Genomic DNA, 14445 nt, shown 5'->3' on the forward strand with positions numbered 1-14445 from the left:
AGTCCCAGAAAGCATTGCGTGACAGCAGAACATATAGGCTGATTGTGGATTTTTGTATTTCATTTAAAACGAGTTTGTTTGAAAGTTAATGTCTTTTATTATGAGAGCAAGAGAGCATGCAGGTTAGATTTCGTTAGCATCAACACAAAGCTAGCGCGTAAAACTTTCTGTGTGTATTTTCAATATAAAAGCACTCCAGCTAAACTTCTAGTGTGTACTTGAAAACGTACGTGAAAAAGACACGACTAACACCAGCTGCACTACTAAATCAAGAAGAAAACTTTAAAGGACATCGTATATTTTGAAAACATGCATATGGCTGAGTAGACTAAGTTGAGGTAGCATTCATAGCGAGCTAGCAGCTGAAAACTGAGGGGAGGTGATGTTTTTTTTCACAGTCTCACTTATAAAAATAATTGAATTTCATTATGAAGTCGTAAGCCAAACAATGTGGCAATAAAGACAGCTGCCTCTAAAAAGTGTGGCATCCATAGACTGTATGGAGGCATAAGGGGCAGCTTCCTCTGGTGGTATCCATACTCCTAACAGGCCACTGGCAGTTTCTGATAACACCGGAAGTGCCTCTACGAGCTACCGCTGCCACGATTCGAGCTTGCCCTCACTGAACTGGAGCTCCGCTGGACTGTTCACAACAACAGAAGAAGAAGAAGAAGAGGAAGACGCTCCACTTCGGACCGACAGAAGCACGGTCGCGATTTTCATAAACAAGAAGCGTCTTCGGAACCAAACCCCACAGAAACCAGCGTCACTCGTGCGACGGGGCTTCGCTTGTTTTTGACTTAGCGGCTATTGTTCGCAGCGAGCTCGCCTTGTCCTCCTTCTTCGCAGGGACAGCGGTGGTGGTGGCGTCGGCTGATACATCCGATACGAGTCGTTGTGGAACATGGCTCAGCATGGGCACCATGTAGCCAGTTCCCAGAAAGCACTGATGCTGGAGATGAAGAGTCTCCAAGACGAGCCGGTGGAAGGGTTCAAGATAACTTTGGTGGACGAGTCGGACATGTACAACTGGGAAGTAGCGATATTTGGACCCCCGAACACGCACTACGAGGGTGGTTATTTTAAGGTAAGTGGCTAATGTTAGCTAGCAGGCGATCTATTGTTCTGTGGCTGCTGGATTTAGCTTGTGTTAAAGTAGTTCCCTCGCACAGGACAGCGTTGGCCTTTCAGTCACGGTCTTTATTAACAGCTGGTAACAGTCGACAATATTAACTCGGCTAATTGGCAGATGTTTCCTGTTTACAGCGATAAAGCCGTCTCCCCCTCTTTGTTCAACTTTCAATCAACTCCTCTCAGTCGTGATTATTAGATTTTGTTCGTACAAGCTAGCAGACGCTGAAACTTTCTGCCTGAAGCTCATTTTTAAACCAGCTAGCAAGGATACCCCCTTTAGTGACCGTGAGCGTTTGGCCGTCACTTCTACGTAGAAACAAACGGTTAATCTGACCGGACAAGCTCACCATCCAACTTTGTGTTCCATCATTACAAACCCACAGCCCCGGGTTAAAGGCCCCTTTTCTGTTTGTATACTCAAACGTGTTGCTGGTGGAGCTGTGGACGCTCAGCGTGTCGACCGCAGGGGAACGCATGAGCCATTTAATCTGTTTGCTGGCCAACTTCCTCCGTTGTGATTGAAGATGTGTTGCTTTCACAGATACAGTTGTGTTACTGGCAGTCGAGACAGTAGCAGATCTAGGTTGTTGCTATATTTGGGGCCACAATTTACACATGGGGCCTAACATATATATATATATATATTCCTCCCTGTTCGCTGGTGGCTCTATAGATTTGAGCTACACCGTCATTGAATATATTTAGATAATTGTAGCTTGTTCAAGCTGTGTACCATTTAAAAAAAAAAAAAAAAAAAAAATTCCTAACAAACTGTCATTTATTAATTGTATTTAAAAAAACTGGACCTGTCCCTGCAATTTAGACATTTTAATTTCTTCTTACTTACTATTAACCATCATATTTAAAGGTTCAGGGTTATCAGCTCTCCTCCTCATTACAGCCATGACTCTGACCTACAGTTAAACTTCTGGTTGTTTATCATTTTGGCAAAACCGATGAATACACACAAACTGCCTCACTTTGAGTCCCAGCGTAACATATACACTTTCATTGTAAATGTAGAATAGCTTTGCATTTGTTGACACAGCAGGGGGGCAAGAGTTGACTTGTCTCAAACCTAAATGAGTGTGTGAGAAAAACAACTTCAGATGTTGAAAAACAATGAACAGATTGTTGTTAACCCACATGTTCAGTCCTATACTGATGTGGTTATTCACCCTGTAATCCACTTTGATTTATGACTTTCTCAGTCAAAAACAACAACAAACAAAACATCATGAGCTTTTAATATTGTGCCACTGCCACAACATTCCTGTCTCATTGAGAAAAAACACAAGGTTAATATGTTTAAGGAACCTGAAAGGTTAAAAATGTTTCTAATGAATGTTTTTTTTAATACATGGTCTCTTTACAAGGGCTTTTTTTTATCATATGCTCATAATGATACGCCCCACAGTATTCAGTGGTTTCCACATAGCAACTACAGTTGAAGTATCAGTAATATCTCCAACTGTGTTCAGCCTACCCAGCACATTGCATCAGTTAAGCCATACAGTGCTTTGTGATTCCGTTTCTTGAGAAGCCTGTTCTTTTAGCCTCTGGTCTTTTTTCAAGCCTGTAAGTGCAGGCAGTTGGCTGCCCCGACCAGGCTACCGTAGACAGCGTTCTCTGTTCTCTTTGGGTGCTGTGTACAGGATTCCTTTGTCGGGCCAGGAATGCACAGGCTAGCTGTGAAATCCACCGCATGGTCGTGACTCATTGTTCTGTGCTGGGTTTCCATCCAACCTGTTTGCCATGCGTATTCCAACAAGAAAGAAAAACAAAAAAAAACACAATGTTAGGACCAGGTTACCCAAACAAACCAGCAGTCATGACACTCCGCAGCTGCCTGTTCATCAGAAACGGGGACGGGCGTGACGTCACACAAACCCGGGCTGAGTCAGGTATTTATTTCACAAGGGTGTTGCTCTCGAAGAGTCACACCATGGTAAATATATCGTGACCGCAGAAACACTGTTGGCCGATACATACTGAATTGTAATTCAGACAGAGTTAAATAACTGTCCTGGATCCACAATACATTAATAAAGACTACCATATTGTAACAAACTGACCATTGACCTCAGGGTCTCACAATAGGCCCTTAGCTATTTTACTGGTTCTGAGGTAGTTTCAAGCTTTAAATCCTCTGTGTGTGTGTGTTAGGGCCCGGGCCTGTCATACAAAACAAGTTCAACATACTCAGGATATCTTATCGTTAACTGGCTTCACTCAACCTAGCGTTGGCCCTGCTAAAGAAGAAGTGCACCAGCTGCATGGGATGGAGAAAACAGAGTTAACCTTGACATTGCCTTAATAACAAAGATTCCTGCTACGTACTAAAGTAGGTAGAGCCCTCGTCAGGCCCTCCTCCAGCCAGGGTCCTAGGTCAGTGACTCAGCAGCCCCCTTTTATATAGAGATCACACTATCTATTAAGAAGACCCATAACCATGCCACCTTTCCATGTTTACACTGCACTTCACCAGCTGGTATGCTTTTTTATTTTCTTGTTTAATAGATTACATGCCCGCGTTATGTGTAACACAATAATGTCAACAGAGGATAAGCAGTGACACCTTCTGCCAATGTGTTTTTTGTTTATGTATGGATTTAGTTCAGTTGGCTGTTATGATGATACAATGACTGAGGTTTAAGCTTTAATTTATTTAACACAATCTAAGCTGTTAAAATAAAAACCTTGAAATAGGGATTTGATTTTAGAGTTTTTATACATTCAATTAATGTGGAGGCTTTGTAGTTTTATGGTCGTTTTGCTTCAACTGTGTGCCGAAAATATTGCATAATCATGATCAATTATGTGACATATGACCTGCATCCGTGTTTTTTCTCGTTGATCTCTCCATTATCACTAGTTAGCACATTTTCATAACCCCAGGGACATTCTAAGATTCAATAATTCATTAAATAACACAATCACACTCCTGTAAACATCACTTCTACCCCATCGGCTTACTTACCAACTGGTATTTGGGATTTCACATGAAAAACATTATGCTCAACATAGTCAACATAGTCCTTTTCTATTGTGATTCTTTGTTTAGTTTAATTTGCTGATGAGATACGTAATGAATCACAGCAGATTTTCTGCTTATAATAATACAATCTAGATCGGTTGGTGTGACCCCAGTTTAAATCAAGCCACTTCTCAACCAGCCAAAAGTAATGACTGTATTTCCAGGAGTCCGGGCAGTGCACTGCAACAACAGGCTCGACCAATAGGTTTTAACTTACATGGCATAAAGTACATGGTTTGAAGCTATGATTTAGTTGTGCTCTTTTAGTTTTAGGTTCAGAGTGTTCCTTAAGTTAAGTTTAGTTACACCCAGATTAAAACAAGATTTTGTTGCTGGAAATGAGTGCTAAATTCACCGTATGGTTATTTTCAGTTTCTCGGTATTGGCATTTTTTGTATGTTTTTGCTATTACCAACTGCGTGGTTTATTGACATAATTGCCAAACCCACCAACTTGATTGAGCTCTTTCTATGACATGGCTTTTTCTGTGTCTCCAGAGACTGCGGTTCACAGCTTTAACCTTTTCCTGTTCTGTTTCGTCTCATGCAACACAACAGCAGAGATAATTGCCTGTCATCCTAAAAACGAGGCCATCTGTGGCCTCATATCTGTGTTATACAGAGAGGTTTCTCGTGGGGAGTTACAGGATAAACTATGCTCTGTTTGTAGTGACCCGGGGCTGTAAAGCTGTGACGGTGCTCTGGATCTCTGAAACTGCTGCTGTGTCAGCACCTAGCAGCATTGATTCGAATCTTGGTTTTGTGTAATTATGATCTAAATGGGGTCTCTTGCATATCTCAATGAGTTGCTTTAACTGACCGACTACCTCTTCACGGAGAAGGGGAAGTGTGGCCCTTCAGTTATGGCCTGGGCCTCTCTGTATCTTTTTTAGCCTCTGACAGACCGGGGGTTGTGTCGAGCAGCTGACGCTGTGTTTGTGCCTGCTTTCTTTCCTCCTCACATGTGTGCTTCATAATTTGTGCGAGCTCTGTGTTAGCCTTGCTGGACTTGTCTGGGCCGGGCCTGGCTGAGCAGTTGGAGTCATGTTTCCCCCCTCTGGCTGTGTCACATAGAAACAAGAGCCGGGCAGAGGGGAAAAAAGAAGGAATACAGAAACAGTCAGATCAAGAGCAGACGGAGCCCTTCCTCGCTGTGGTGCTCTTTTCGAAAGGATAGCCTGCTGTGAGCGGAGGTTAGGGTGAGGCCCCGGAAGTCGACTATGGCCGTCTCCTTAAGACCTGGCCATGTGCTCCTTGTCTCATACTGTATGGGATATGAGCGTGGTAATCCCACCTTTGAAACATGACGCAAATGTTGGCTGGAGGTTTTTAATTTTCCATGTGATACAGTCACCAAGGAACCAGTTTGTAACATAACACCCCTGTTTGATCCTTTTCCTCTCCTCTACTTCCTCCTTATAAGTGGAGTTAATGCTAATCAGCGGAACCTGTATGTTATATGTATGTGTGAGCCAGAGAGAGACAGGTGCAGGTGGAACATAATATTTATCCCCCTATTACGGGTTTTGCATTGACCTGGTTTACCTCTCCCCCCCCTGTCATTTTCCACAGGGTGGGCACGTTCGGTCCAATTCCCATTATCATCTCAAAGCAGCTTTTTAAAGTCACATCCAAGAAAGAGTTTTCGTACACCAAGCAGAGTGATCTTTAATTCTTGTATCGTTATTAAAAGCTAGTCAGGAAATCGTGTGCACTTCCTGTACACCGATTTAAATGAGCTGTTCAGAGTGAATCCCCTTCGGACCAAAGACTGTATTAATTTAGTGGGCAATCGGATTATGAAGCATGACAGGAAATCTGTTTATGGCATGTTGCAACAAATGTACTGAGGTTAAGGCTTTGTGATGGACAGAGATCTTGGTAGAACTTTTGAAGCAATACCACTACTCCCTGATCCAAAAGGGTTGTGGATGCAGAGTGAGGAGAACGTGAGTGTTCTCATGATCACACTAGAATATGACTCTTAGAAAGAGGGTCATATCTGCAAAATCACAAATCTTTTCATCTGATTCTGGCCTCCTTAGACCCTGCTGTGTTAGCCCCTGCCTCCTCCTCTTTGCGTTTTCTTTGCTCCGGTCTTCTCGGTGCTGATGAGACGAGCTGCTACAGAGCAAATGAGCAAACCAAGCAGCCTGTCTTTGTTTAGTCCAGTTCTGCTCTGCCACTCTGAAACCAATACATCCAACTTCTCCTCCCTCCATCCCTGCCTCCCTCTTTCTACCCCGGGTTTGGTGTCAACTCGTTGCTGGGTGGACAGGTCAAGAGTTACAGCACTCTCGTCTTCGGTCAAGTGAAGTTTTACTCAACATTGTCCTTTTTTATTGTCTCATGTAAGTTTTATAGCACAAGCATTGGGGACTAATAGCTCTGCAACTATTCCCAATTGTTTTTAAATCAATCAAACCACAAGCAGCCTCCTCACTTTATATTGATATTTTGTATCGCAGCGCTTTTTAACGTAACTGAATGCATTACTAGTGTTTGCATTCAGTTTGTGATATTGTGTTTCTAGGAAAATTACTCCTGGTTAGCTGCATTGTGAAATCCTACTGGGAATGATGCATATCCCCACCATGCTGCTTTACTTGTTGATTGTATTCACAGTATTTAAAGCTATTTTATGGCAAATTTTGATGCGTAATTCTCCCAATACCAGGCTACACACAGGCAGTGGTCTAGTGGCAGAAACTTGGACTATGGGCAGAAAAGGTCTCTGGTTCGACTCCACGGAGAGACAACAAAAAGACGAACCTGGATTGATCTGTCCAAAAATCCAAGAGGATTCTCCCTACCCTGTCTAGTGCCCCTAAGCAAGGCACCTTACTCCCCCAACATCTGCTCCCCGGGCACCGTACATGCTCGCTCACGGCTCTGTGTGTCCTGCACCAGATGGGTCAAAAGCAGAGGTTAAATTTCCCTACCTGCATGAGTGTGCCTGTGCATTTCTGTGCATGTGTTTGGGACAAATAAATGCATCTTAATCTTAATCTTACAATGAGACATGGAATCGTTTTATATTTATTCAAACTTATTAAAATTCTTCATATGATGAAAGGTATCCTTTTTCTGTGTTTGACCAAAGAGGAAGGTGTCTCTGGTTTTACTTTCCATTGTTGGATGGAGTTTTGGTTGTCTTCCATGCCGCTCAATCAGACAATCCATGCCAAAAGATTTTATTTTGGTGGTCTTTTGGGATTCTTTTAATCCATCTGAATAGATCTGTGATTTTCAGATTTGGTACTGCTGAAGAGCTTTTCATTCACAATCTGTATTGTTAGAAAAATCTTATCTGGAGACAAACAAAGTGCTTTGCTGTTGAAGTGTTGGCATAAATTTGCTCTGTTCTTTTTTGCACCATTTCCATCTCTTTTTGAATTGGATTAAAGGGTTTTCAAGTTAATGCTGATGAGAGCAACTGTAGCTTATTTAAAACATCCTCGCTGGCAGATGTTGCAGTTCTTGGCTCTTCTTATTGAGGTCAACACTCATTTGAACAGTCAGTCGCACATGAACTGACGGAGTGAGTTTTCCCAAAAGCACAAGCAAAGATTTTCTTCTCCGACTGAGACCAGAGATGAGTTGGATGCTGATATTGTTTGAGAAGACAAACCAAGCCCTCTGTGTTGCAGCCTTGGCCTCTTCTCCATGTCACCTTCCCTTTTGGCTGGCTGCTATATCTTGCACTGTTGCCAGCCTGTAATCTGTACAATGTTGGCTTGAACCCTGCACTCTGAAAGTCCGCCGGTTTTGGCCAAGTCAGTCCGACCCTGGTATTTGGTTCTCTCACTCTCACACAGGCAGCATTCTCTATGGGCTGAGTCAGTGTTTCCTCTGTGGTCTGAGAACAGGTTTATTCTGTCAAATCAGGAACTGGTATCAGGGACTACATCCAGTACCAACAAATGTTGATCCAGCACTGGAGGTCAGGACATACTGACACACTGACACGACCAGCAGCCGCAGCACAGTCGGGGAACATTAACGCATCACATTTGTAGACTTTTGCTCTGAACATTGTGTTTGAGCTTCACACAGCCTGGGTAGAACGCTAACATGCAAAGAGCACTAAAGGCTTACAGTATTATATAGAGCACAACCTCCATTATTCCAACTGGAATCCCCCTTCCTCCTCCCACTACCACTCCACCACCACCTCCCTGCTCCCATGCAGCCGTCAAGCCACCCCTCACCCCCCTCCGCTTGACGGCTCTCTGTGGCGAGGACCAGCTGACCATGCCGAATCAGCAAATGTGTGTGTGTGTGTGTGAGACAGGATATTTGGGGTTCATGCTGTGAGTGAAGTGTGTGTGTGTAATCAGTGTAGTTGGTGTCCTGTGCAGATAGTGGGGTGTGTGTGTGTGTGTGTGTGTAATCAGTGTAGTTGGTGTCCTGTGCAGATAGTGGTGTATGTGGGGGGGAAGGGGCTTCAGTGTCAGGGGTGTATATAATAGCAGAACATGGGGTACGAGTAGTGGATTGTTTTGGGTTTGCGGTGACAGCTGGAGAAGACAAACCCCCACCATGATGTCCCTATGCCCCACCCGGCTCCACCCACCCTCCTGGTGGTTCTCTAAGCTCCACACACACTGAATGCACCTCGCTCCCTCACTCGCTCCCTCCCTCCCTTCCCCTACACCATATTACATTACTCTGTCATTAGCTCCTCCACATCAGCTCCCCCTCACTAGAGTTTGCCCCAACACTAATGCTACTATGTATAGGTTTCCATGACTCACTATTAAAGCTGATGAATCTGATTGTGGAGACGTTTTAGCTGCTGTTTGTTGACATCTGAGCCATAAATGTATGTATATGAAGGTGTGTGAGTGTTTTGCCTCTGCAGTATTGTACAGACTTAAATTCAGTGATACCAGAGGGAAGTAACCATGACGTGACATGGACAGGACTTCTGTTGCAGAGGGAGAAGTGTAGATAAACCGCCTGCCGCTCACTTTGCTGTTATTTCTCTTCTTTCACCATCAGGCTCGGATCAAGTTCCCCGTCGACTACCCGTACTCGCCACCTGCTTTCCGCTTCCTCACCAAAATGTGGCACCCCAACATTTATGAGGTAACTGATCCGTGGAAATCCAGGTTAAAACTGTACACTGAATGCTGGTTAAAATTAGTAGTAGCTTCTCAGAGTTTGTTAATAAACCTGAGATCTACTGCTTGTATGCGAACGACATAAAACAGTATATGGTTGAACAATAGATTCTTGTCATGTGATTCCAAATGAGAAATATTAAGGTATTTAAGACAAACTGTGTAGAAGAGGTTCCAATGCCTAATATTTTCTCCTGCGTTCCTAGAATGGGGATGTGTGTATCTCTATCCTGCACCCACCAGTGGACGACCCACAGAGCGGAGAGCTGCCATCAGAGAGATGGAACCCCACACAGAACGTCAGGTACACAACACAACCCTCTAGATTTCTCTATATCTAGATTATCTTGTTAAAGAGCAACACAGAAAACCACATCTGCAGAGTTACTCTTCATCCAGTGCGAAATAAAATGATTGGAATTATCTGTCGGGTCTTAAACATAGCAGTGAGTTATAATTAGTACTTAGCCAGTTACACATCTGTGCCTTAGGTTTACATTAATATAGAAAGGACAGTGTGGGAGAAGTTGCCCTTTTAATGTAGTCTGGACTGGGCTTCAAGCTTTCTGTACCATTTCAGGGTTTTTTGCCAGCCAACCTGCTGCAGTGTAAATGAAGCAAACATCCAAACATGATGTATAATTCATACCCCTTTATTTCAGATATTTACTTGACACACATTTATTCAACCCGTGCAGCTTCCCCATTCTCTCTTCCTCTCCCTAGCTTTGCCTTTTAAGCATTATGTTAATGCACAAACTGACACAGTTGAATAGAGCCATGTACCACAATAAGGGCTCCTGTGTAGGCCCCAAGTTGAACAACAACAAAAATGGAAGAAAGGGAGTTGAGAACGGCGGTTCTCAACTCCCAGGGAGATTACAGGTGTGAAAACAGTTCAAGGGACGAGGTGGTCTAACAGTCAGTCTTTTCACTCCCCCTGTATGGTGATCCATCACTTGTTCAGTCCAACTATTGATTCAGGTATAAATATTTAATAATAGTATTGTCTATTAGTATCTCTATAAGGGCTGAGAACTAAAAGAGACAAATGGATGTGTTGCAGGCTGCTTGTCTTACTCCAACCTTCATGTCTCCCCCTCCCCCTCTCTTTGTCCACACCTCCATCTTTCCATCCCTGTGCACATCTTTGTCTTGTGTTCTCAATGTCCCTTGTCTCGTCATACCTCCATCTCTACCTCCCTATTATTTTTCACTTTTCCTCCCTCTGTATTTCTTTCCTCTATTTTAATCTCGCTCCTCATTTGCCTTTGTCTGTTGCTGTCTCCTCTGCAGGACCATCCTGCTCAGCGTCATCTCCCTTCTGAACGAGCCCAACACCTTCTCCCCGGCCAACGTGGATGCGTCCGTCATGTACCGCAAGTGGAAGGATAGCAAGGGCAAGGACAAAGAATACATCGAGATCATCAGGTGCGGCACTCCTCCTACACCAGGGAGTTTTTTGTAGCAGGTAATGACAGCACCAGGGGAAAAATAGATTCTATGTGGTTACATTTTCCCTTTTCTTTCCCTTTCACAGGAAGCAGGTGCTGGGTACTACAGCTGATGCAGAGCGGGACGGCGTCAAGGTTCCCATCACATTAGACGAGTACTGCGTCCGCACCCAAGTCCCGCCCACAGACGACGGCTCAAACCTTCTATACGACGACTACTACGATGACGAGGAGCTGGAGGACGATGACGATGAAGACGACAATGAGGACTTATGCTACGATGAAGACGACTCAGGCACCGAGGAGTCCTGACCTCGCCTCGCTGTGACGCCAGCCCCTCACCGCTGACCAGTCCCTGCCCCCTACCCCCACCCACACCTCCCTCCTCTATCATGGACTGAACTTTAACTCCCCGTCTCCCCAGCCCTTCTTCTTCTTGCCCTCAACCCCTCATCATTCTCACTTGGCACAGGCCCCACTGTCCCCTCCTGTCACATGTGCAGTCACCGTTGCACACTTAAACCTGATGCATCGAAGAAAAGAAGGCAACAGAGTTATTTTTGTTGGTTTCCTTCATGTGTTCTTATATTGTTTCATATTTTTTGTCCGAATAGAGGTTACACACACACAGCAGGAAAAGTTATGGCAACAGTACTTCCTCGTCTGCTCCGGCTCGTCTGCTCCGGTAACTTTGTTAAAATTGTTTTGAGCTGCACAACGTATTTCTTCCTCTGGCTTTGAGAAGAACAACAATAAGTTCTGTGGTCTGTCTTTTTTTATTTGGTCACCAACTGTCATCATCATGATGATCCACAGCAGCAGCAGCAGCAGAGAGGAATGTGATATCACAGGTCAGATCAGAGCGTAGAGCATTTGCAAAGTAACCTAATTTAGAAAAATTATACTGTGTGTTTGTGTGCGTGCGTGTCTGCGTGCTTGTGTCTTGAAAAGCCGAGTCACGTCCGCCTCTGAGCCATGTGTGTGACTTCCAGTTACCAGGCCGTTTGAAGGCCTGTCATGCCTCACCTTTGACATTTCTAGAGCCCCAGGGCTCGTGCTGCTCCAAAAAAGGGAAGCCGCTCACTCTGCCTTGTGCCTTCCCTCGCTCCCTGATACCGCAGATCTGAACTGCTCATGGGGCAGACGGGTCACAGTGAAAAAACGTTAGCGGCCAGACAAACAAAGGTTGCAGGGGGAGATATTCAGTCTCACAAGGTTTCCGGTGATGAAAAGGAGCAAGTTATTAATAACTGCTTCCGTCAGATTTTGTCCAGGGTTGTGAGTAAGAAAGGTGAGATCCAACAGCTGAACTGAAGTATGGAATGAAGATCAGGATCGTCCTCGACCGACTGCCACGCAGCCTTCATCACTCAAGCACGCGCTACTTGTGGCCTGGATGCATTAACAAACAGCTATCTGAGCCTGCTGCTGCTCATGAAATCCAATGTACTGTATTTAAAAGAAAAACCTATGCAGTCAGTGCTTGAACTCACTTCTTATGCAGTGCTTTAAAGCGTGGCGGACTCCAGCTTGAGTTTTACAAGCCAACGACATACCTGTTTTATGTTTGTCAATGGTTAATTATTCCAAACCGGAGGAGTACACGTCTCCAGAGGAAGAAGAAAGGTTCTACACGTCACAGAGCACAACCCCCAAGTGGCGGCTCTGTGCACAGGCAGCGTGTTGTTTTCTTCTACTCAGAGCTGCTCAACTAGGCCACATCTGACTCATCTGAATCAATGCCCCCTGCTACCTGAGAGATCAGGTCACAGTGCGAGTGATTTAAGAATTGGCCTGATGGAGGGTTCGGGTTTTCTGCCTGTACTCTGTCAGGAGTCCTCTGTTGCACGCTTAAAGACACAGTACCACCATCCAGCAGTATTTCTGATCAACATTGCTGTAACAATGTATCCGTTATGTGTGAATGAGTGAGTGAATATTACGCAGATCGTTTATGAGACGCTGAGAAGTTGTGGAGAAGAAGCACAGAAATGGGAAGGCACGGGGGGGAATAGGGTTGAACTTTGAGCATGAACAGGAGAATATGGTTCTTCACTAGCATGCTGTTAATGATGTGTTTTTGGTTTTAGATCTGCTATAAGGGTCGGGATTGTGTCCAGGGACTTAGGTTCTCAATTATTAATCTAAAACTGTTGCATTGTGAATGGCCTGAGGGCTGTCCGATTTATTTTTTTGGGGGGCTTCTTTTGCTGTTTTTTTATGTATTTTCAAATTGTGGTGTGAGCTGCAATGTTTTCTGTCTTATATGTATTAAGTGCTAAGAATATTGATCTGATTGAAAAATACAAACAAAACAAACAGGATTGTTCGGAAGAGCGAAATAAAATGTACGGCCAATTTGATTTCACGAAAATCCCGAAAGTAACACAGAACCAAATTGACTCGGCACATTTAACAGTTACTCTCTCCAGCACGGCTCAGCTCTGAACGCTCAGCGATGAGTGATCATTATTCCATAACTGACTGATGTCCGTTCCACAGCCTCTGAATGATTCTCCCCCTCAGTTATGAGTGTTTTTAGGGTGAATGGGATTTATTTTTTCTTTTGTCAAACCACTGTTGTTTTCATCGCCTCCTCCCCAGTTCTCTGATCTCTAAATGGTGGCAGCATCACTGAGGGGAAAAAAACCCTAGCAGTTAATTACAGAAAACAACAAGAACCTCAGGAAAAAAACAAAAAACAACCAACAAAACAAACAAATCATTTTCCCCTCTGAGTGAACCTGACCCTGGGGAGTCTCACTTTTTGGCTTCACAGGACTGTTTACAATCCCTTGATATGCACATGTGGATTTTTTGACTATCACTTGATGTTTTTGTTTTCTTGTTTATTTCTTTTTTTCTTATGGTTTGTAAATCTATTTAAACTCTGAAATAAAGATCTTTATTAGATATTGAATTCTCAATTTAATTGTTTTTTATGGAAGGTGGTTTTCATTTGCTCAGTTTGAGAGATTTAAAGATTTCTGTGTTCTGTTCTAGATGGAGGAATGCAAGTGAATGCAATTTGTGTGAAACTCAGGTTCTAGCTCTGAGAGGTAAGACTCGTATTCTTCCTTTGCACTGAATTGTTTTATGAACCTTTCAGTGGACAGCAGAGCCCCCCTGCTAAGCTCAGAGGAGCGTGGAGACTTTAAAGGATTCCCTGATGCTTCCCATGTTTTATATGTTAAAAGTTAGAACTGAAGAAAACCTCCTTCCTAAATGACCTCTTTTATTTTACTGCTCTCGTCTTCACTCTTTGCAAAGCGGTAAGATTCATCAATGCGCTTGAGTCCTCTAAACACTTCTGGAGTTTCAGGGGTAAACGGTGTTGCAGCCAAATCCAATACATTTAAAGTAAATGATGACTGATTCTTCAAAGTAAAACAAAACAGGAAGAAAAAAATAAAATGCCTCCCTACTGCTCGTATGGTGTCATCAAAATGTCAGCAATCCAAATTTAAATTCAACCCAAAAGAAGGTCGTTTACACCTAGTTTTAGCCCCGAGACTCAAAGTGTTAAGTGGACTCAAGCACTTCAACCTCCATTGGTGCGTCGATGGTGAGTGAATTCTGCTTGGGTGAAATATCCCTTTAATATACAGTACATTCATCTGGACTAATCAACAACTGGAATGTGACTATATAAAGCATCCAACTTGTGCTGAAATAAGAAACCATTCAGTGGACTT

General features: G+C 43.7%; 1 protein-coding gene across 1 annotated transcript; it reads left to right on the plus strand.

Moving 5' to 3' along the window:
- The first annotated feature begins 582 nt into the window (after positions 1–582).
- Positions 583–13663, plus strand: cdc34a (cell division cycle 34 homolog (S. cerevisiae) a). The gene is made up of 5 exons (XM_062395197.1): positions 583–1087; positions 9175–9261; positions 9503–9600; positions 10593–10727; positions 10837–13663. Exons 1-5 carry the CDS (start codon positions 905–907, stop codon positions 11060–11062), a joined length of 729 nt encoding a protein of 242 aa, XP_062251181.1. The 5' UTR covers positions 583–904; the 3' UTR covers positions 11063–13663.
- The last annotated feature ends 782 nt before the right edge of the window (positions 13664–14445 follow it).

The sequence above is a fragment of the Platichthys flesus genome, chromosome 9, assembly GCF_949316205.1.
Source record: "Platichthys flesus chromosome 9, fPlaFle2.1, whole genome shotgun sequence".
Classification (NCBI taxonomy): Eukaryota; Metazoa; Chordata; class Actinopteri; order Pleuronectiformes; family Pleuronectidae; genus Platichthys; species Platichthys flesus.

Coding starts and splice junctions, on each gene's coding strand:
- cdc34a (XM_062395197.1), top strand. CDS start 905: ATGGCTCAGCATGGGCACCATGTAGCCAGTTCCCAGAAAGCACTGATG. Junction 9,262..9,502: donor GGCACCCCAACATTTATGAG/GTAACTGATCCG, acceptor CTGCGTTCCTAG/AATGGGGATGTGTGTATCTC. Junction 9,601..10,592: donor AACCCCACACAGAACGTCAG/GTACACAACACA, acceptor TCTCCTCTGCAG/GACCATCCTGCTCAGCGTCA.